At 45.9% G+C, this 24,148-nt stretch overlaps 1 protein-coding gene and 1 long non-coding RNA gene across 5 annotated transcripts in view; one reads left to right on the plus strand and one right to left on the minus strand.

Moving 5' to 3' along the window:
* On the plus strand, window positions 1-9,629 carry LOC140618642 (uncharacterized). 3 transcript variants are annotated; one of them, XR_012018701.1, is made up of 3 exons: window positions 1-189; window positions 292-941; window positions 1,733-1,943. It is a non-coding gene; the product is annotated as an uncharacterized lncRNA (long non-coding RNA). The 3 variants fall into 3 exon arrangements; XR_012018702.1 differs by having other exon boundaries at window positions 9-189; window positions 292-457; window positions 1,733-1,942; XR_012018700.1 differs by lacking the exon at window positions 1,733-1,943 and adding an exon at window positions 8,381-9,629 and having other exon boundaries at window positions 16-189; window positions 292-457.
* SALL4 (spalt like transcription factor 4) overlaps window positions 9,629-24,148 on the minus strand; it is a 19,427-nt gene continuing 4,907 nt past the window's right edge. The window contains exons 2-4 of one of the 2 annotated variants that reach the window (XM_072801450.1): window positions 17,530-18,543; window positions 14,958-15,238; window positions 9,629-11,723 (exon numbers count right to left, since the gene is read on the minus strand). In XM_072801450.1, coding sequence (XP_072657551.1) covers window positions 11,304-11,723; window positions 14,958-15,238; window positions 17,530-18,543 — 1,715 coding nt within the window. In that variant the 3' untranslated portion in view covers window positions 9,629-11,303. Of the gene's footprint in view, window positions 11,724-14,957; window positions 15,239-16,209; window positions 18,544-24,148 lie in introns of both variants that reach the window. The other variant, XM_072801449.1, reaches the window with a different exon arrangement.

A 24,148-nucleotide genomic window follows, 5' to 3' on the forward strand; every position in this document is an offset into this window, starting at 1 on the left:
TGATTATGGCATCAAAGTAGGCCCCACCCTGTCCCCCCCCTGCTCCCCTGGAAGTCCCCCTTGATCCCCACCCACCTCACATCAGCTACAAACCCCAGGCCCTCTTCTCCACTCTGCCACCACGCAGGCTCACAGAAAAGACCAGAGATTGTGACCCAGCGTCCCCCACACAGCTGGGGCTCGAGAAAGGTGAGCTTTGGTTTTTATCATGCACCTAAAACGTGCATGGGGTCCCATATTTAATCCTCCAGCAGCTCCGCCAGCTAGGTCTAAATCACACCCATTTTACAGGTGAGGAAAGCGAAGTTCAGAGTGGCCTGCACAAGGCAATGTGGTTAGGAAGGCGCTGAGCTGGGCTCCAGGGCCTTGCGTTTCACGCTCCAGGAAGCAGGACAACGGGCCTCCCAGGATCAGCTGAATCAGGACACTTCCAGCCACCTACTAATCCCGATTCCAGGTATCTCCAAGCTCTCATTTTCTAAAATCTGGAGTAATAGCAGTGGCTCTGTCATCAGAGACCCTACATCACTTTCACCACCTCCCAACCACAGAATCAGAGACAACTTCCAAACTGCCAGACCTCAGGTTTCTCACCTGTAAAGTGGGGGATAATACAAGCCTCACAGGATGGTTGCAAGGATTAAGTGAGTTAATTGTAAATATAAAACAACGGGAAGAGTGGCCACACAGACGAAGCACTCTGTAAGGCTTATTACAGAATTGGAAGGGCTCAGTGCGGTCATGGGAATAGGAAGCACTTAGCACAATGCACGCATGTGGTAATCCTCATGGAAGGTTTGCTATTACAATTCCTCCTCTCCCCCCTCCAAAAAAAAATTTCCTCCTCTCCCTACTGCTAAGAATATACTTATTTTTCCCTAATTAAAGAATGAGCACCGCAGTATTTATCCAGTGATTGTCTCTGGACAAAAGGATTCCAGGTAGATATTTAAAATCTAGTTTAATTTATAGACTTTTTTTTTTTTTTTCGGTAGCTTGGGATTTAGAGAACACTTGAGCAGATAGCAGGAGCTCCATATACCCCCCCACATCTACTCCACCCCCCCACCTTCCCATCCCCCACCCCCTTACCCCACCCTGCTCCAAACTCAGCAGTTCCCTTGTCATTAACATCTTGCATTAGTGTGGTACATCCAGGTGCATCTTACAATTTTCCTCGTTTTTATCTATTCTATTTTTTCTTTAGTGAACGTGTATCACTTTTACAATGTTTTTACGTAAATAATTCTTTATTATTTTCTTTTTTTTTATTTATTTTTTTTTAATTTTTATTTATTTATGATAGTCACACACAGAGAGAGAGAGAGAGAGGCAGAGACACAGGCAGAGGGAGAAGCAGGCTCCATGCACCGGGAGCCCGATGTGGGATTCGATCCCGGGTCTCCAGGATCGCGCCCTGGGCCAAAGGCAGGCGCCAAACCGCTGCGCCACCCAGGGATCCCTTTATTATTTTCTTTTTAAAGTTTTTTTGGTTTTTGGTTTGGTTTGGTTTTGGAATCTCTGCACCCAATGTGGGGCTCAAACTTATGACCCCAAGATCAAGAGTTGCATGCTTTTCCAACTGAGCCAGACACCCCTAAATAAGTAATTTTTAAAAGACCAAGGAGCCCCCTCTTACTCTCCAGAGGTAATAACATTTTCCTACGAAAAGAAGGATGAGGGACACCTGGGTGGCTCAGCAGTTGAATGAATGTGTCTGCCTTCTGTTCAGGGCGTGATCCCAGGGTCCTGGGATCGAGTTCCACATCGGGTTCCCTGCATGAAGCCTGCTTCTCCCTCTACCTATGTCTCTGCCTCTCTATCTCATGAATAAATAAATAAAATCTTAAAAAAGAAAAAAGGACCTCTACCTATGTCTCTGCCTCTCTCTGTATCTCATGAATAAATAAATAAAATATTTTTAAAAGGACAATTTTTATTGTTCTTGTGTTTTCCAAATTTTTTTTAGTACACTTTCATAAGCATTGGAGAAGACACTTTTCAAGATTTCAGCAAGGCGACCCCCAGGAAGAGAGATACTTAAAAGCTTTTATCTCATCTTGAGAGAGATCTGGATGCAAGAGGTGGGAGAGAGACCCCTGGGGCCTTTGAGAGCAGTGCTCAGGTCCAGGAGAGCAGGCCGAGGACAGGGCAGTACTTGGATGGCAGGGGAACCAGGGGTGCCACTCAGCAGGACACCGCTTCCCTCCTCCTGGCCCAGGCCTGCCTCCTCCCCATGGTCCTAGGACTGGTCACCTCGGGGTTCTGCTTGCAGAGGAACAGCCTCCTCTAGTGACCCCTGAGAGCCCTTTCCATCCAGCAAGCCCTGAGTACAGGAAGCTCCTGATACTGATACCTGGAACAGAAGGGTCTTTGGCAGATAAGCCGACCTAGTCCAGCCTCTGCTTTCCAGAAAGCAGACACACTGAGGTGCATAGAGGCCACCCAACCCCACCAACAGATGGTAGGCTGAGGCCATAATCTATTTTGAGATCTCAGTACAGCGCCACCATGAAGCCTTGTTTACATAGATCTCCAAGCTGGCTCCTGCTGTTTATACCATGTTGGCAGTAAGTAGACAAGAGGTCAAGGCCACAACCATAGATGATATGGAGGCAGAGAACATGGGAACTCAGAATTATTTTTTTAAAGATTTGTTTATTTTAGAGAGAGACAGCTTGAGCAGGGAGGGGCAGAGGGAGAGGGAAAGACTCTCAAGCCAGCTCCCCTCTGAGCATGGAGCCCATGTGGGGCTTAAACCCACGGCCTGAGACCATGACCTGAGCTGACATCAAGAGCCGGACTCTTAACCAACTGAGCCACCCGGCCCCCCCGGAACTCAGAATTATTAAGAATCTTTTGGGTAAACTCCAGCTGGGCGGGGAGAAGAAATGATGTTCTTTGGGTGTCTAGAATCTTCTCTCTGAATGATTTTGGGTGAATGCTCTAGGCATTCCCTAGAATGGAGTTGTTTAATCTGGCGCTATTGACATTTGGGCTGAATATTCCTTTATCCTGGGGGCTTTCCTGTGCATTGTAGGATGTTTAGCATATTCCAGGTCTCTCTCCACTACCTGTCAGCAGCAGCTCCCTGTCCCTCCCGCCCCGCCCGATTGTGACAACTACAGATGTCTTCAGATATTGTGAAATGTCCTGGAGGGCAAAATCGTCCCTGGTGGAGAACCACCACTCTAGAATGTGAGGTTAAATAATTTTTAAACCTCTCGTAAGCCTGTGCCTCTAACACTAATCTCCTGCTCCCCATCCCATCACACACTCACACCCACACCCACCGCCCCCACCCCTACACACACTCTGTTTTTATTTTTATTTTTTTAAGATTTTATTTATTTATCATGACAGACACACACACACACACAGAGAGGGGCAGAGACACAGGCAGAGGGAGAAGCAGGCTCCATGCAGGAGCCTGATGTGGGACTCGATCCAGGGTCTCCAGCATCACGCCCTGGGCCAAAGGCAGGCATCAAACCGCCGAGCCAGCCAGGGATCCCCCCCACACTCTGTTTTTAAAATAAGAACTCCTTAAGAGCTTTCCAGAAGCAACAGTATCAACCTAGGATTTAATATTTGACTTGTGCATACTATTTTTACCTCCAAAAAGACACAAGAGAGTTTAGGGGAAATTCCACAGAACATCCATCCATCCATCCATCTAACCAGCCATCCGTTCATTCAAGTAATCTTCATTGAGGACCTACAATGTTCGGGGCGCTGGGGATACAGTTAACAGGTACACACAATGCCTGCTCCCCAGTTCCAGGACTGCTGGTTTCGAGAAGTTATTATCCAGGCTACCTGTGCCTTTCATTGTCTTTGAGCTATTTCACAACCCTGTTGAGAAACCACAGTAATACCCATGACTCTTGCCCATAGAAATGCAAATGAATTTTATTCAGTGGAATGCAAGTGATTATTGCCCTGTGGATACTGTGTTTTCCACCTCTGTAAATTCACTTCAATATCCCCGATTGCCTGTGGTTTGGGGGTTGATTCTCCTTTGAATCAGCTATACATCCGTTAGTAAAATCTTTATCATGTGTCCTTTTATATTTGTAGGAGCCATGATTGTCCCTTTTTAAATTAAGAGTAGATAGCAAATCAACAAGTAAACGTTTTAAGAGTGTAAAATGCCACGTGGATGTGAAAGAGGCATTTGCTGCACTGTTGTTAATCATCCTTACTTGATAAAAATAGAAAATTGGCCACCTAAGCCTCCTCCTACTTCCCCCCTATTTCACTGGCCTCTGCAATCCCCAAGAGTAGCAATCTTAAAATTCCATGAGCGTCTCCTCCCCTGTTTCTTTGGGGTCCTCGCCATGTGAGAAAATGAAGATGAGATGTCAATTAACTCAGGACATTTCGAGAAGTCAGTGGAAATAATTTTCCCCAGAGTTATCAGCAAATGTTAGAAAACAAAACTGGAAGCCCCAAAACTGATTTATGGAAGTAAATAGGAAAAAGAAGACAAGCGTCTTCAACGCTGGTAATAGCTAGAGCGTGTACCAGCAGGTTTCATAGCTTCTAAAGACCCACAATAATCCACTCAGGATAAAATTAAGCTCATCTTTGTTTCATACCTCAGTCTTTAGAACACGATTCAACTCACTCTGCTTAAAGTAAGTTGTTTACAAAAGGTTGGAGGGTGGAAGTAATAGGGGAGGGGACAGAGGGGCAGTTCTGCAGGTCATTTGGGAGGTTTCTTCTCCCATAAGGGTCACTTTCAAAAACTTTGGACTCTAAAAAATTTTTATTTATTTATTTGACATACAGAGAGAGCACACAGGCAGGCAGAGCGGGAGGCAGGAGAGGGAGAAGCAGGCTCCCAGCTGAGCAGGGAGCCCGGTGCTGGTGCTGCTGGTGCTGCGGGGCTCCATCCCAGGACCCTGAGATCACGACCTGAACCCAACCAGCTGAGCAACTCGGGGGCCCCCACTTTTGACTACACAGAGTTTGATGCTTCCTTTGAACACATGTGCAAGATTTTATCTTAAAATATCATAACTGTTAAGTCATTTTTTGAGAGGTAAATTTCCTTATCCCGATTTTGGCCTAGTTTAACTAATGCTCCGTTTTTCTTTCAATATTCAGAAATAGTCTTTTATTACAGCCCAGTGATACGGGACCTAGGATTTTTTTTTTTTCTTTAATTGGTTTGGGGGCTTGTTTTAGGCAAAATTCTGAAGTTTTTCATGTGTGGCAAGATCATAAATCCCTACAAAACAGTCATACTTGACCAAAAGCAATGGTTTCCTTGGGCATATTAGACTGGTTGCTTTGAAAGCCAATCCATTTTTTAAAATAGAAATGGGCATTCCTTGGGACGCCTGGATGGCTCAGCGGTTGAGCATCTGCCTCTGCCTCAGCACATGATCCCAATTGGGGGATTGAGTCCCTCGTCCCCTGCAAGGAGCTTGACTATGCCTCTGCCTCTGTGTCTGTCATGAATAAATATTTTTTCAAAAAAGAAAAGAGGGCAGCCCGGGTGGTTTAGCGCCGCCTTCGGTCCAGGGCCTGCCTGATCCTGGAGTCCCGGGATTGAGTCCCACGTTGGGCTCCCTTCATGGAGCCTACTTCTCCCTCTGCCTGTCTCTGCCTCTCTTTCTCTGTGTCTCTCATGAATAAATAAAATCTTTAAAAAATAAAAAAATAAAAATGGGCATTCCTAATTACTATGATCATTTCACAAAGTACAAATACTGAATCATTATGTCCTATGCTGGACACTAATATGTGAAATATACCTTAATTTAAAAAAATACAAATTCAATAGGATCATTAATTTGTATTTGGGGTCATGCCACTCTGACAGTTACATTTTATGGCAAAATGTACTTTAATTTTCTATCTAAACCTTTCCTAGGCTTTTCTTTAAAAACTCACTTTTGAATTTATACTTCCTTCAACTGAAAATTCACTTACTTTTAGATACTTCTGAAAGATATATGACATATGACATTCTCTGCCATTTATGAATAATGTACTGCCTGTGACTTCAAATAAAAATCAATGGCCAGGGACGCCTGGGGGACTCAGTGGTTGAACATCTGCCTTCAGCTCAGGGAGTGATCCTGGGATCCGAGATCGAGTTCCACATGGGGCTTCTAGTAGGGAGTCTGCTTCTCCCTCTACCTTGTGTTTCTGCCTCTGTGTGTCTCTCTCATGAATAAATAAAATCTTAAAAAAAAAAATCAATGCCAAAGAGATTTGTTATGCAAGAGCAATAAACAGCAAATTTCTTTTTTCAAAAGAAATAGTCGGGGACACCTGGGTGGCTCAGCAGTTTGGCGCCTGCCTTTGGCCTAGGGTGTGATCCTGAAGACCCAGGATGGAGTCCCATATTGGACTCCCAATATGGAGCCTGCTTCTCTCTCTGCCTCTCTCTGTATCTCTCATGAATAAATAAAATCTTAAAAAAAAAAAAAAAGAAATAGGCATTCCTTATTTAAGTGCTTCATGATTTTGTTTGGAAATAAAGAGAACAGAACTGGGGTAACTGGTAGGATCAAGGCTCTGCAAGAGGCATAGGCTTTCTCCACTAGAAAAAGTACCCTCTTTAAATAAATACATTTGGGTGCAGAAACTGCAAAATGGGGGAGTGATACCAAAGCAAGAAGCAAAGGTGTGAACCTGCTGCTGTAGTGTTCAGATCTGAACTTAACTCAAGGTCAGAAACATGGACTTAGCCAAATACAGCTTTTTGATAGATTCAGAATGAACTTCCACAACACCAAGGAAATGCATCGGGAGATCTTAGGGTGTGTTGATGGCAGTAGTGGCGGGGGGTGGGGGGAGGTAAAATGTACATGCAGGAACCAAGGAAATCTGGTAAACCCCGCTGAAACCCCGTTGCTTATGTGAAGCCATTCTGAAGACACCTAGAAACCCACCCTTAGAATTACCCCTACTATCTTGTATCTCCCCCCTGCTCTTTACACTTTTAATGCAACCAATTAGGGAATGAGGAAAGAGGCCACCACACGCACACCCTCCGGTTTATGAGCTACATTGTCTTCAAGATAAAGGAGCTGCCCACTGCTGGGCATCTCCTGACCCAGGTGACCCCCTCAGTCTCAACACACTGAATCGAGAGAATCCACCTGACCCAGAGTGGGGACACACTCTGCCTAAAGACAGTGCCGATTTTCTGAGCCAAACGGGAGAAACAAGGGCTGCTATCATACTGAATGCTTCCCATGTCCCAGATGGTTTTCAAACTTGTCTAACTTCACCATAATCCTCTAATTCTACAATCCTATAAATCAAATTCTCCCCATTTTGCAGATGAGGTAGGAGGTCCTACAAATGACCTTGCCCCAGGGGACCCAGGCTAAGTGTTGACCTGAACTTCCTTCCCAAATGACCAGCCAGTTAGCTCAGGAACCCATCCTTTCCCCTGACACCTGTTTCTGGAAGTTCTATGTATGCAGACATGCATACATTAGCTTTCCTGTTTGGGCTTAAGCCACCTACTGCGTTGTAAGCAGGTCGTATTGCTGTGAGGGTTGCCTTTGAAATGACTGAAGAGCTTCCTGTAAACAGGCAGGCATTTCACCTTCCTTGATGCTGTGGTTTAGCTAAACCGTCACCTGGCTCAACCAGGTGCTGCCAGACATTAACAGGAGGAACCACCATCTTCCCCACACTGCCCTCCCCTTCTGCACAGCTTTTAGGCCAGTCCTGCCGGCCAAACAAGGTACAAACTCAACCTGGAGAGAGGGGCCGACTCCAACCTCCCCAGACCCTGTCTGCAAACACCAACAACCCCATTCAAAGCAATAATTCCTTTCCCAGAAGACGGTCTTCAAACAGGTTCTGGGAGTGCAACCGAAGGCAGAGGGTCAGGAGGAAATATGAAAGTTTATTTTTTTCCCCGTTTCATTGAGATACCATTGACAGTTCAAGGTGGAGAAGTTGAGATTCCTTTAATCTTCCCATCAGGTATTGAAAAACAGCTTTGAATACAGGGAACCCATAAAGGGAAATGCGAAGAGGTAGGCAGGTTTCAAAAGACTGAGTTAGGACACCTGTACTGCTTATTCTCTATGCTCCTTCAACAGAGACAGTGTACTGGACTATAGTGGTGTGCTCACATCACAACCTACTGGAGGATTAGCTTCAAAGATTAGGGTGGAGAAAAGACGCACCAGATATAATGCACGCTTACGCCAACAACTGCAAACACATGGGGAAACGTGCATCTTTTTGCCCTAGCAATCCCTCAGATAGGAAACTACCCTGAGGTTAACTGGGTGGAAGGAAAACGATGCCACAACGATGATCAGAACTAGTTAATACTTTGGGGGAAAGAGGGGTACTGCATAGCAATAGCTGATTAAACATTTTTGTATTATTGCAGGTATTTAAAAAGGATGACCGGACCTTGGAAAGACTGGAAAGACGTCTGAAATACACCCGGAAGGAGATGACACATCTTTCTTACTGAAGTAAAGATCATCCTCATACATTTCAATCCTGATAGAAAACTTCACTGTGGGTTATCAAGTGGGAGAAAGGGTCAGTAGAGATACTTGGCACCAGGGCGTATTGGTTTCGATACTTGCATTTCAATTTATCAGAAGGGCTGGGTTAATCTTGCTTTCACAGTAAACAGAGTGAGCACTTCACACCAATTGTAGAGGAGTTTAGATGCCAAAGGACAGACAACAACCCTTGGAGGGGGGAGAGAGCATCCACCTGCAAAGGACACAGCTATGCAGGGCTCGTATCAGGTTAAAGGCTATGCGAACGTAAGCCCTGGCCTTCTCCAGCATCAGGAGGATCCATGCACAGATCCAGTCGCACCCACATCCTTAAGATTCTCCTAGAGCCTGATGCTGGTGCTTGTCACTGGGTTTGCAAAGAGAAACACAGCAAAAGATAGATAACATGGTACTTCCCCAATGGGACATTAACCTGCCCTTGCCCTTGCATCTCTCCCCAGTACCTTTTCCACCACCCTCTCAAAGAATCTTCCTTGGAATAAAGTGCCACATTCTACAGGATTCTCAGCAGTCCATTCAGAATGAGATGGTAAAGAAATAGTGTCTCTCTGCCCAATGACTCGTACCAGGTCCGGATGGGTAGATATGGGGTAATCTCTGGCATGATAAGCTTTCTGTGGTTACAAGTGAGCACAAGCAAAAGTTCTGTAGCTTGAGTTTACTCTAACAAAACTGTTGTCCTTTTTTTTAGGACAAAACAATAGTTTTGTTGTCCTTTTATCCTAAAAAAAAATATACCAACCAGCAAGTCGTTATTTGTGTGTGCTTGAGAAATGGGTCCAGCATAGATGTAACCACTTGTGTATCTTAGATTCTAGGACCTGAAGGGTTAGGAGGGCAAATAATAGTTAAAATAAAAATTCTTAGGTTTAGGGATGCCCGGGGGGCTCAGTCAGTTAAGCGTCTGCCTTCAGCTCAGGTCATGATCCCAGGGCCCTGGGATGGAGCCCCGCATTGAACTCTGCTCAGCTGAAGAACTGCTTCTCCCTCTCCCTCTGCACCTCCAACCCTGCTTGTGTTCTCAGGTTCTCTTAAATAAAATCTTTAAAAAAAAATTATCAGGTTTAGAGCAGAAACGAACCAGAAAAACTTACATACGCACCTCGTGGGGGAAAGAAAAAAAAAAACATCCAAAATTTATTCTCCAACAAGACAGACAGCATCAGCAGGTAAAAACTACAGGGGTTTCTCCACAGATCATACATTCACACGGGCATGATTTGCTTAACAGGGAGAAAGGCTCTGGTGTGTTCTCTGTAACAATATCCACTTCACAGTGTAAACAGGTACTAGCATTGTGTTCTCAACTTACAATTCCAGAAGGAAAGGCACAACGTGGCAAAAAAATTTTTGGATCCTAAAGTCAGGTGCAATAACACAGACCAACTTTTGTTAACAGTCTTGATCTACTTTTCCACAAAGAAGGAGATTCTCCACTTGGAAATTAAGGTCTTTCTTTCTCCTTCCTTGTTCAACCATCAGAGCATGTTTCATCATTACATATACAAAAAAGGGGGGGGGGGTGAGAGTTAAAAAAAAAAAAAAAAGAATCATGAAAGCATCGTCAACGTCCAGCTGCTCCCACCACACATCAACTCAGGTTTAAGACAGGGCGTCAGAACACTTCAGCGGTCATAAAATAGGAAAATAGACACTATGGCTACAAAAATAAAAAATAAATGAGGTAGATAAATTAAAGCTTTCACACCCATGACTTGCCCGTTTGAACATCGTAGCCTTCATGCAATACTCAAGAACAATCTTCATACTAACTTGGCATAAGCTGCACCAAGGACATTTTTTTGTACAAAGTAGTATGTGAACCTGTAAGAAATATGCCCTTTCCGTGAGTTTCTTCAAGAAGGAAAACCCGGGTCTTTGATCGAGTAGGCACTGGCGAACCAAATTAAGTCACCTGAGGGTCCCTGCTTAGGTGCCTAGCCCTCCTGGTGGCTCAGGAAGGAGGCATCTGGAAAGCGTAGGGAGTACATTGGCACTCTTGGGGCTCCGAATGAACTCTATTTAAATAAGCAGCAACACACATTGACTCCCTAAGGACTAAACCAGTCCATTTGAGGGTATCCTACCTAAGGTCCCAAGGTTGAAGGAATTTTGTAATTCTACAACCTTAAAGAAAAAAAAAAAAAAAGTACATTCAGGAACGAAAAAAAAAAAAAAAAAGGAAGGATGGGTACAGGGATGGGGGGGGGGGTGTCATATGAAACAGGTCCCTAAACAGATGCCAGATCTTGTCCATGTACCCGCATACAGTCACCAGGGAAGTATACAGTACCCCCTCCCCCAATTAGGCTAACAGTTGTCTTGTCCATTGTAGTTCAGTAAGTTCCAACTTGAAATAGGATAGTCTTTGGAAATAGTTACTCTTGGTTGTACAAAGGTTTTATGTATACAGTTTGTCGCAAGTAACAACGCTACTTTGCAGGACCCGCTTCTTTCCAAAATTAAAGAAAAAAAAATTCTAGTCTGTATATGTTTTAGTATTTTTTGTTTTTTTCTTTTTCAATTTTTTTCTTTTTTCAATTTCTTTTCTCTTTTTTGATTTTTTTTGATTTTTTCAATTTTTTTTTTTTTTTTTTTTTTTGCAAAGCAGCATAACAACATCTGATTGTAGGACTTGCCTGAGGTTGTGATCACAACTGTAAACATCATTTGCACATCAGTAAGAAAAACAGGAGGAGATGGGTTCTTTTAACAAGGAAAAAAAAAAAGTAGAGTTCTAGAGGTCATTCTGCCTGCATTTCTCCCTCGACAAAGAGCTTAGCTGACTGCAATCTTATTTTCTTCGAGGAAGTGAGGGAATTGGTGTTTGGGGACACTGTCGGCAGCACCTGGTTTTTCCACTTCAGCACTGATGGCAGACTGGGAGCCATCCATCTTGGAGATAGTGGTGTTGTTCACGATGGAGCTGGCCCCCAGGGAGACTGGGAGGGTAGGAATCCCCCCACTCTGGATCACAGAGATCTCATTGGTCTTCATGGCCAGACCTCCATTGAGCATGGTGGTGTACTGGTTCCACACGACAGGGTCCATGTTCACCGAAGGGGCCAAGATTTCCTTTGGAAACATCTCAGGGACTCTCTTCCCATCAGTTCCTAACAGAGCCATGGTGTTCTCGATGGCCAGCTTCCTCCCACGGCGTGCCGAGCTATTGTTCGCCCCATGCGTCATATAGTGGACCTATGGGGGATAGGAACAGAAAGGTTTCCACCAAAACAGAGATGTGATAGTGTGCACGTGGGCAAGCCAGTCTGTCTGCATAGGAGTTTGAACATTAAAAAAATCCAGATACCTGTTCTCTTGTGGGGGGAGGGGGGGCGGAAAATCAGATGATTTGGCAACAATGGGCCCACATTCCTGCCTAGAGGCAAGTTAAGACAACCAAGGCAGAGACATTTGCTCCAATTCTGTCCCCATCCCACTGTTCACGTAAGCAAAATTACAGGAACACTTACTATGCACCAGCCATTCTCAAGCACTGGGGTTAAAATTTGTGAATAATAAACCTACGCAGGTAATAACATTGTAAAGAACTTAACACATAAACACACACTGAGTACAAATACAACAGGAAGGGGGGATCCCTGGGTGGCTCAGCAGTTTAGCGCCTGCCTTTGGCCCAGGGCGTGATCCTGGAGTCCCGGGATCGGGATCAAGTCCCACATCAGGCTCCCAGCATGGAACCTGTTTCTCCCTCTGCCTCTCTCTCTCTCTCTGTGTGTGTGTGTGTGTGTGTGTGTGTGAGTGTGTGTGTCTCATGAATAAATAAAATCTTTTTTAAAAAACTGGAAAATAGAAAAAGAACAAGCTTTAAAAAAAAAAAACAACAAATACAATGGGAAAACCTATAAGATCAGTAGGTTGCACCCATGTCAATACCCTGATTATTATTTACATTTCAGTTTTGCAAAATCCTACCAGTGGGGGATACTGGGCAAAGTATGGGAGGATCTCATAATTCTCACTGCATGGGAGTCTACAATTACCTGAATAAAAACTTGAGTTAATGAAATACCCTTTGGGAGTACCCGGGTGGCTCAGTCAGTTAAGCACCTGCCTTCAACTCAAGTCATGATCCCAGGGTCCTGGGATGGAGCCCCACATTGGGCTTCCTTGCTCAGTGGGGATCCTGGTTCTCCTTCTCCCTCTGCCACCCCACCCCCCCCCTTGTGCTCTCTCTCTGAAATAAAATCCTTTAAAAAAAAAAAAAAGGAACCTTTGAACAAAACACTGCCCTGATGGAGCTGACCTACCAAATACACAGTAGGTCAATGATCGTAATCACCACCACAGAGGTCATGGGGAATGAATGCTAAGTTATTCTAGGGTGGTAGACAAGTCAAGAGCTCTTCTGATGATAAGTCCTACTACCTATTGCTCCTTCTACTTGGCCTTTTCTTTTTTAAGATTTTATTTATCTAAAAGAACACAAGCAGGGGGAGGGGTGGGGGGAGAAGTAGACTCCTCATTGAGCTGGGAGCCTGACTTGGGGCTTGATTCCAGGACCTCAAGATCATGACTTGAGCTGAAGACAGATGCCCAACTCACTGAGCCACCCAGGTGCTCCCTTGGCCTCCCTTCTAGAATTATTTTCCTAGTCTAGCTTTTGAGTTTCTAAATCCCTTTCAAGTTTTAAAGCGAGCTGGAAAATGTGGTGGGTGTTAACGTTGCTCAAGTAACCTAATTTCAATCCACAGGATGACATCTTGAGAAGTTGGCCGCTGTCTTGCCAGTGGGCTCAGACATAACTTGCTCTTAATTGCTATAAGTGGTTAAGATGTTACAGGCTTAACTTGAAGTGCTTTACTAATACAATTCATTTAATCTCCTGGACAACTCTGAAGTTGTTGCTACCATTATCCCGTGATTGGGAAACCGAACCATGAGGAGCCATCTGCCCAAAGCCATGTGTGCAGCAAAAGGAGCTCCAGGGACGCCTGGGTGGCTCAGCGGTTGAGCATCTGCCTTTGGCTCAGGGTGTGATCCCGGGGTTCTGGAATCGGGTCCCGCATAAGACTCCCTATAGGGAGCCTGCTTCTCCCTCTGCCTGTGTCCCTGCCTTCTCTCTCTCATGAATAAATAAAGAAATAAAACTTAAAAAAAAAAAAAAGTCTCTCATGAATAAAATAAAATCTTTTTAAAAAAAAGAGCTCCAGACCTTCCCTGGATTGATCCCAGGGACCAGGAACTCATTTAGTTGGTACCAGAGATTAAGTTACTCCATGCTCCTTCCCTGACATGTTTGCCAACTAAAAAGTTAAAAAAAAAAAGAATATAGCTTGTTTTTGAAGTGTGTTTAACTTTTTAAATGATAGACAGTCTTATAGGTCAACTTCAAGAAGTTTTAACCTTTATTTTGAGCCACAAGAATTCAACTCAACTATTCTACTCCTGCAGAGAAGTGGAGAAGAGGGGATCCCTGGGTGGCTCAGAGGTTTGGCGCCTGCCTTTGGCCCAGGGCGCGATCCTGGAGTCCCGGGTATCGAGTCCCGTGTCGGGCTCCCGGCATGGAGCCTGCTTCTCCACTGCCTGTGTCTCTGCCTCTCTCTCTCATGAATAAATAAAAGAAATAAAACTTTTAAAAAAAGTGGAAAAGAGATATAGAAAACATCTCATGTAAACCACAGGCAGGACTAGAAGGAAAACCCGAGGTCCCCAATGCTTTGTTCTTATACAGGCCACTGTCATTCCTGATACGGGCAAGTCTCCTCCCCATCTCCCTGGTAAAATCTTAGGTGGAATCTAACACTAGATAGAGGCCATTCTCTGGAAGGACCTAGCGGCTGGGTTTTAAAAGCACAGCTGATAACCTGGAGGCTCTTTTCTTTAACTCCTCGAGTACGGCTATCCTATACATGTCTTAACTCATGGTATTTAGTTCTCACAGGCTAAGAAAACAGGTACCAACATACAGGGTGGTCACCAAGTGCGGAGGCAAACACAAATCCAACAGTGAGTTGTCAATACTGTCACCCCTTTGTGACATTTATCATCTGTTTCCAGACTGGATTTTACCTATCTACAGAATTATTGTTGAGAGGTTACGGTCGGCCCCAATATTGGAGGGAAAACTACCCTTCGTGTAACTACTTTATACTAAGATACAGGAGCATCCAATAGACCATGTGCCCCGTTCCTACAGAGCAGTATTTGCAAAATGTGTCACTATTTCAGGTGCTGCTAAGATTAGGGGAAAAATGATCAATTATATTATCAATTTCATCAGACACTGTCAGTAAGAAGTATCTCAATTCAGAGACACAGTGATAGGAGAAAACATGCATATTTCGAGAGCCAGCTGTGGGATGTGACTATACAGCATCCTGTTGGTCTCCATGGAAAATTCATCATAGATGGATTCACACCAGTAAGGACACCCAGCCCCATCCCCACTGAGAGCCTGAAGAGACTCACCTTCAAGTTGCCTTTGGTGGTAAAAGCTCGCCCACATATGTTACACACGAAAGGCTTCTCCCCAGTGTGAGTCCGCTCGTGAATTTGAAGAGCGCTCGCCGAGGAGAAATTCTTCCCACACCGTGTGCAGCCGTGTTGTTTGGCCTGTCGGCGTGGCTGGGCCGTTAGCAAAGGTGTCATGCCTGGGGACATGGTAGCAGGTCCAACAAATGCACCAGGGACTTCGACTTTCACATAGGTTGGCTGGGTTCGGATAAATGTTGATGGCAGACTGCTACGACCTGGTATCCAGAGAAAAGAAACCCCAAACCTTTATCATCCCATACTCCATCCTTCTCAAACCAAAAAAGCGCTCTGACTGAGGACAACCGCCTACCGAGAGCCTAGGAGGAGGTTTGGGGAAATGTGTACTTTGGAGGCAGCTTTCCTCTTGAGCCCATTGACCTGCCCATTGAGTAACAACTCAAATACTTTGAAAAAGTCACCACTTTGGTGTAGAGGTATAGGCAACACCACAACTACTGAAATTCAAGTTCCTGCATTAACAGTTATCTTTAAGGGATGCCTGGCTGGCTCAGTTGGTGGACCATGTGACTCTTTATCTCAGGGTTGTGGGTTTGAGCCCCATGTTGGGTGTAGAGTTTACTTAAAATACATAAAAACTATTTATAAAAAGTTATCTTTCAAGTATGCCGGGACACCAGCCTTATTTCATTCTACGATGTAGCAGTTCTTCCATTTCACCATTAATGCTATCAACTGGTATCCCACAATTTATATGTGCATTTAAAATGGATTAGATTCTCCTCCTCATACTGCCCCCCCCCGTTCCCCCACCAAAAGTTATTAGTCTATGAACCTTAGGTTAGGGAGTGGGACCTCAGACTCAAGAAACTATGGCTTATCTCAGTTGGCCAAACAGCAGTGCCCACTTTCTCAAACATTCTCCTTACTGGATCATTTCCTTCAGATTACCCAATGTCTCCCTGGGGCTCAAACACGAAAGTTAAGAACCAACAAGTGTGCTGTCCATACCCAATTTGCATTAACCACCATAAATAAAAGGACATCATTAGTGCTAGGACAGAAGTAGTTCTAATTCCCCTCTACCCAGAAGTACAGAGAGGCTAACTGTCCTACAAAGGAGCTGCTTTGCATACATCATACTGTCCATTTGCCAAGTTCAACCCAGGTGCCTCTTGGATGACCTTGTGCCCAAAATGGACCTAAGTTAAATCCAAAGCTCTATCACCTTCCATCTCAGTGCGGCTGTTCTCGGAGCTGTCTGCTTTGCCACCAGCATCAGGAGACCTGGACTTGATGCTCTCTGCCTGGCTATTGGCCGGGGACAGGGCCTGGAAGGACGCGGTCTCCAGCACATCTGGACTTCGGCTCTGGTACTCCTGGTCCCCCATCACCGAGGACGATGAGTCGTTGGTCAAGCCGTCGCTCTCCACCGAGCCGTTTTCTCTGCTGCTCTGCCGCTGCAGGACAAGAGGAGCAGGACCCACCTTCCCCGGGGCATCTAGGGCGGCCGTCACGGCGAACCCAAGAGTGGGGGATGCCGAGTGGACGCTGGGAAGCGGCACGGGGACCTTCAGGGAGCTGCCCGAAGCGTCCTGGGGACCCAGCTCGTCCACGTCGATGCTCTCGATGACGTCATCGTGACAGGTGGCACCTGCGCTGCCATTTTCGCTGACCATCGCGGCCTCGGGACCCGCAAAGTCACAGGGGTTCTCGGGCAGAGGCGTGTTGGGAATCTGGCCGCCCATGTGCATCCGGATGTGCTGCTGCAGCAGGACCGCGTTCGTAAACTTCTTCTGGCAGATGGGGCACGAGTGCTGCGTCTTTATGGACGTGTTGGTCCGGTGAACCCCGAGGTGAGTCTTCAGGTTGCCCTTGGTGGAGAAGGCCCGGCCACAGATCTTACACTGGAACGGCCTCTCCCCAGTGTGGGTGCGGTAATGCATCTTGAGGGAGCTTTGGCAGCTCAAGACCCGGTGGCAAATGAGACATTCGTTGGGGTCGGTGGTGGCCTTGTCGATGTTCTCCACCAGCTGCTGTAATTTCAGGGTCTCTGACCCCGGCTCGGGGGTCCCACTCCCTTGGAAGCCACCAACCCTCGGGGAAGTGTGGTTTGGCCCCCCCCCAGACAGTAGGGATCCGTCCTCACTTTCTGGGGAAGGCCCGGGCTGCAGGTCGTTGGGCAGAGGGCCGCCCAGGAGGTCCTTGGGGTTAGTCCCTGAAGAGAGATTCTGAGGTAGCCCTAGACCGGGGGTCCCTGTTACAAGGACAGGTTTGCTGTCTAAAGAGAGACTCGATTCATCTACGGGGACGGGTACAGAGAGTGCATAGGGAATGCCATTGCCTGCCGTCATTTTGTCGTGGAACTCGGCAAAGAGCTGGGGGTTGGCCTTCACCTGGGGATGTCGATGAAAGTGCACCTTGAGGTTGCCCTTGGTGGTGAACCGGTGGCCACAGACAGAGCACACGAAGGGTCTCTCTCCGGTATGGGAGCGGAGGTGGATCTGCAGGGAGCTATCGGTCCCAAAAACCTTGCTACAGTACTTACACTTGTGCTTGCAGAGGATGGCCTCGTCTTTGGGTTTGGCCTCCACCGGGGACACGTTCGGTGGCTTCCCCTTCCCTTTCTTGGACGGGTCTAACGCCACGGTGGAGAAAGGGCTCTGGAAGAGCACAGAGCCTGGGGCCTGAGGTAGCAAAGCACCGGGAAGGCGCGACATGACGTTCGGCAGCACCCTCGTCCCGTCGGGCTTCAGGGCGAAGGACGCCAGCCCCTGGGAGCTGGCGGTGGAAGGGATGTTTGCGTGAGGTAGCTTGGCTGGTTTCAAGGCGTCCAGAGACAGGCCCTGGCTGCCGGCTTTCTGGCTGAGCAAGGCCACGGCCGCGGAAACCTGCTGGGACATGTGGCTGCCCAGGGTCTTGAGGGTGTCCGCTCCCGCCACGCCCGAGTGGAGGGCGTGCGAGGCCCACATGTTCACCTGCACGCGGATCTGCTCGGTGAGCTGGATCTGCTGCAGCTGCTGCTGCTGCAGGCACAGGATCTGCTCCAGGACCCACGGGATGCTGCTGGCGCCGGGCACGGGGGCTGGCGGCGCCTCGGCGCTGCGCTGGTTCACCGCCACCTTGGTGCCCCGCAGTGCTTGCAGAGTGACGTTAGTGTTGGCCACTTTGCCTTTGGGTAGATAGCTTATGTCCTGGGACGCGGTGGGCAGGGCGGTCTCGGCCTTCAGGTACACGACAGACTCGGCACCCAGCTTCTCCTTCAGCTCCCCCGAGCCGCCGCCATCCTCCCTGTGACCCTCCTTACCGCCTGGGCTGTGCGGCGGGTGGCCGAGCGCGGCCCCGGGGAACTCCTCCGGAGGCACCGGCCCCTCGCTGTCGTTCATGATGAGCACCGGTGGGGTTTTAGTGCAATTTTTCTTATGTTCTAAGAACTCCGAGAAGCTGAAGAACTCTGCACAGCATTTCTCACAGATGTGAGTCTCCTCCCGACGAGTCCTCTTTGCAGTCATTCCATCCCTGTTGGCTTCACTGCCGGTCCCCGGGTGGTTCATTGGAGCACCTGGGACAAGAGAGGAAAAGCTAAGAATGGTGCCCAAGAAGGGGCGGGGGGGTAGGGGGGCGGTTTCTAGGAAAGAACCGCAACTTCACGACCTGTGTCCTAACAGGGAGAAGACTGTCAGAGGGACCCAGGCACCCGAAAGGACTGACTGAACCAACCACTTGTGTTGTGGGTTGAACTGTGTCCTCCGCAAAAGACACCCAAGTCCTTATACTCAGCACCTGTGCATGTGAACTTATTTGGAACGGTATCTTTGCAAATGTAATTGGGAGGGTCCCTAACCCAACGCCTGATGTTCTTAAAGGGACAGGGAAAGGACAGATGGAACAAGTAAGGCCCTATGAAGGAACCTGGTGGCCGGAAGCCAGGAGTGCCAGAAGCCAACAGGAGATAGAAAGGAGGCTTGGAACAGTTTCTTCCTCAGTTTCCAGAAGGAACCATCCCCGCCGACACCTCAATTTCACATGTCTGGCCTCCAGAACCATTAGCCTCAATCTGTTGTTTTAAGTCATTTGATTTGTAGCAATTTGTTACAGAAACCCTAGGAAATCCTACAATTTATTATTATTTAAATAATCCCCTTGGAGCTCTGCACCCCACTCAGAGTGAGCCTGCAAAGGCCAATGGGTCTCACGCAGTGACTATAAATAATGGAAACCTGCTCAAATATGGCCGATCATCCCCATCTTGGGGCCACTGAAAGCGAAACTGCTGTAAATCACTCAGTGTCAACGAGGGCACCTTCCCACTTTCAGGGCACCAACAATCATGATAGCAGTGCCAAATTCACTGAAAACATGGAGAGCAGCACACGGGGCACATGCACACAGGAAGGCCAAGTGGATGCTCCTAGGAATATTATCCTAGGAGACACAGACAAAAGGAAAGATTTCATGTTCTAGGAAGGCAGTGACTAAAGACTTTGATGACCTTACAGATCACGCAACAACTAGAGAAATGCCTTAATAGTCAGGACACTAAAAGGGTTTAATAAACCATTATGTCAAGAAAGAAGCCCGAGAATGGAAAGAGGGGATGGGAACGATGGGCTTCATTCTTATCCCTGTACTTGCAACATCGACTACTGTTATTTATCTGAAATGAAATATCAAAAATCAAACATATTCCTATTCTGGGCAGTTACATCCCTAAAAAGGTTTAGTCCATGGATTTCTTTTGTAATTAAGTCCTATTCCCTTCAGGGTTAATGTTAACAAGCACATTAAAATGCCCATCTTGCTGTGGCTTTATCCAGATGCCTGGGTCCTGAAAGCAAAAAAAGCTGGGGGAAGAGCCTCTAAGCTACTTTATTGCTCTCATTTCCTGGCTATCCGATTATACGTACACTCCCCCACTAAGAAGTCATAGAGGTATGCCTCGGAGTCAGCAACGCTTGGCGTATGCTCTAAACCACACAGATAATTGCACAAGTACACAAAGACCCATGTAAGAAGGGTTGTTTTTTGTGGGTTTTTTTTTTAACAGAAATTTTTCTAGCAGCTACTATCAATTTTGATTCACTCACACAGCAAAAGTGGCATATAACTTCTGTATGCCCCAACATGGAGAGAGTTAGGTGAAAGAAACAGGCTGCAGAATATGTAAAATGTGACCATTTTTTGTTTAAAATAAAACCTGTGTGAAACGTACGAATGCATGGGAAAAGGCCAAGAAAGATACACATCACTTTTAAGAAATCATTACTTTTTTTTTTTTTTTTTTTGAAATCATTACTTTTAAAAGCAGACTAATATAGTTTGCCTCTCAACTCCTTGGGGGACTGTACTCCCTAAAACTATGGGGTTTTGACAGAAGAGTCCAGAGTATGGGGAAAGAACAGATCTTGGAAAAGGAAAGTGTATTTTTCTTGAGAACATCTATAGATTTCAGAGTTTCAAAAAGCGGTTCTTTAACATTTATGTTAAGGTGGCCTACATGAAGTTTTGTAAGGTGTGTTTGGGTTAGGGGTGGGCCAGGGAGAAAGAGCCAACAGCTAGCTACAAACAGGTCTGGACTGCCAGGGTAGGGAAAGCAGGTTAGGGTTATTCCAGCACTTACCTGTGAACAACAGGTCTGATATGGTAGCCTTACCCTTCAGAATTTGCCTGAAACATCCATAATCATGAAAGCCTCATAAGGTAGCTATGCCTGGGTTAAGTCAAGTGATTCAGTTAACTGTGTCAGGGTGCCTGAGTGGCTCAGTTAAGTGTCTGCCTTCCGGCTCAGGTCACGAACCCCGGAGGGTCCTGGATTGAGCCCCGAAACTGGGCTCCCAGCTCAGTGGGGAGTCTGCTTCTCCCTCTCCCTCTGTGTGCTCACTTGCTTGCTCTCAAATAAATAAATAAATCTTAAAAAACAACAACAAATGTGTCAAGTGCCTACTAATGTGCCTGACACCATCCTGGATGGGATCTGGGCAAAGTGCAGATATGCAGGTGCTCAGGAAAGAGTTTCTCTACATCTTCTATCTCTAATGGCTCAAATGGTTAGCTGGGCAAACAGAACAAAGCTTATAAAAATGGTCACTGAATGCCTAACTCATTTCCCAATACTTCCCACCTCCTACTGTGCCCAAAGCAGGGGAGATAGGGACCCAATGGTGAAAAGATGACCCTGGTACTACTGTCTGTAGTTCCAACTAGGGACCTCTTGGTACCTCATACTGTATTCATCCAACCGATTCGATATCAGCTCCATTTACAGATGAGAAAAACAAATTCAGGTATCATGACTTGCCCAAGGTAGCACAATTAAAAAATAGTTACAGATAATTTCTGAATTCTTACTATGTGCCAGGTATAATTCTGAACAATTCAAAGGTTATAACTCTATGAGGTAGGGGCTATTATTGTTTTACCAAGAGGGGAACTGAGGCACAGAGGACTTCATTTTGCCCAAGGTAATACAACTGATAAACTGCAGGGCAAGGGGGCACTTGGGTGGCTCAGTGGTTGAGTGTCTACCTTTGGCTCAGGGAGTGATCTTGGGGTCCTGGGATCCAGTCCCACATCAGGCTCCCCACAGGAAGCCTGCTTCTCCCCTAGGCCTAGGTCTCTCCCTGTCATGAATAAGTAAATAAAGTCTTAAACAAAAAACCCCTGCAGAGTCAATATTAAAACCCAGGCTTGGGACACCCAGATCCTCCCTCCTTCCTACCATACATAATGTTTCTTCTGTTAACACTGCAACTATCTTTCCTCTCAAAGACACACCAAGGACCACAGAAAAGCCTGAGGGGTTGAGTTGGCAAGGAAGGTGGGGCACCTGGGTGGCTCAGGGTTTGAGCCTTTGGTCATGATCCTGGGGCCCTGGGATGAGTCCCGCATTGGGCTCCCACAGGGAGCCTGCTTCTCCCTCTGCCTGTGTCTCTACTTCTCTGTGTCTCTTACAAATAAATAAACTAAATCTTAAAAAAAAAAAAAAAAAAAAAAAGTTGGCAAGGAAGGGAAAAGAGGGCTAGGACACACACTACTATCTTTCTGGGACTCTCAGAAGGGACTTTAAAAGTTAGGACACAACGCACCCCTGCTACTTTTCCAGGTGAAGTTCAATAGGTAAGTACACCTCTTTCCTTGCAGTCCTAATACTGTTCCCAGTTACAGTTCAAGAATCAACTTAAAAATATTTGTCAATTCCCAGAATATAAGATCTATCCCTACACTTTCCCAGTACTTGAAATGAGGTGTTAGAGTAGGTGTTATGGGGCACTCTTTCTGGAAAAGCAATTCTGGCAACTATGTATCCAGAACTTCAAAAAGTAGAACTTCTGAACAAGTTCCTCTTGGGAGGGAAATACACACTATTGGTAGGTGCCTACAAAGAGATACAGCTCCTTCTGAGCACTGTGGCTACATCACCAGGTTAGTGCAGTTCTCCTTTGACCCTCGTTGGGAATTTACTGTATGAAATACAGGGATGCATTTCTCATATTAACAAACAGCAAACTCTGGTCAAGCCATAAGGTTCAGGTTAAACACATCAGGGTACAGAAAAAAAAGGAGACTACAAAAATCAAGCAGATCTAGGTTACATGTGCTGCTCTGGAGGACAACTGCCCAGGATTTATTTCAAGAGGAAGAAGAGAAGGGGCTGTCTATCTGTGGTCCCATCTGTGTTTGTGGATAAAGATATAAATATGTATGGGGAAAATTTCCGTCTAAAGTAAGAGAAACTACTGGTGGGCTCTAGCTCTTGGGAGCGTTAAGGCCACAGACTGAGATGTAAGAGAAAACTTCAAAGTATCCACTTTTGTACTATGGTTTCTTTTTCATTAGCATGTCAAAGCCCTTGGACTCCACCATTTTAACTTCTGGAAATCTCCAATAAAGTCCATACAAGAATTCCCATTCCACTGTCAGGAAAACCACCACCACCCTCCACAAACAACACAGCACATGCTATTGCACCCTTAACCCACTCATCTCTGCAACCACGAAATCAAGCCAGCGTCCTCGATCCCAATTTGTCATCGTGGAAACTGAGGCTCAGGAATAATTAAGTGGCTCCAGGTAACAAGCTGCTAACTAGAAAAAGATCAGGGATTGTATTCTTAAGTACTATCTAGAGGAGCACTACAACTTGGTGGACTCATTTGGTTTCTTCTAGAACAGAGTTTCTCAAACTTTATTTCATGCTTCTATGGAGGGTTCTAAAGCTTTGTTTTCCTAACTACCGGCCCCCTCCTTGAAATTTTAATACCACAAATATGTCTGTGTTTATATGTTATGCACTGCGGTCCTTCGGAAGGCTACAATCCACACTTACCAAGTTTTCTGTCCCTGCTCCCTCAAAAAATGTTTACCCCCTTGGGGACAATATTCCTTCATTGAAAGCAGGTTCTAAACTAGCATTCTTTAACTGTAGTCCATGAAATTAGAGAAGGAAAAAAAAAATCTTTGTTTTCACTAATCCAAACTAAAATTTAACATTTCTTTCCATTACAAATGTAGGAAACACCCCACGGTGTTATTTGTAGAAAAAGCAGATCTTTTCATATGATGTGAATGCTGTTACATTACCGGGAATTCTGGGTCACCTGACCAGCTGTGCTAATCTTATTTAATGTCTTCATAAAGAAGCATGTTATTATATTGTAAATGCTTTGGGTTTTGATAACCATTTCAATGCAGTTTACTTCCTTGGTATTTTCTGTGTATTTTTTGCTTTAAAAAAAAAAAATACATTCTGTTGAGAAGGAATCTATGGCACAAAAAAGGTTAAGCCCTCGGCACTAGAAGGATCTAACAGTTTCCAAGAGTGATTTACAACCTGAATACCAGCTTGCCTTCACTGTATACACAGGCTGGCCTCTTCTGTAGCCTGGATGCAAAGCCAGCAACATCCCACTTGAGTCTTAAAACAGCGGCAGCTCTGAATGCATGTGCAGTAAAACGTACTTCTACATCCAGACCACCGCTGGCAAATACCGAAGCCTTATTTGCCCGAGAGTAAGAGGTCTGAGTTATGAACAATTGCCTGCTCCGCTTAAGTTAACCCTTCCCGAAAGGAAAAAGCAAAGTTCAGAGAGATTACCCGGCAACTAGTTCTCCCATCTTTCCACCCCACCCCCACTCCGAATTTTAGGAATGTTATCTCTCAGCATCTA

Source organism: Canis lupus, chromosome 26 (genome assembly GCF_048164855.1).
Source record: "Canis lupus baileyi chromosome 26, mCanLup2.hap1, whole genome shotgun sequence".
In the NCBI taxonomy this organism is placed as follows: domain Eukaryota; kingdom Metazoa; phylum Chordata; class Mammalia; order Carnivora; family Canidae; genus Canis; species Canis lupus.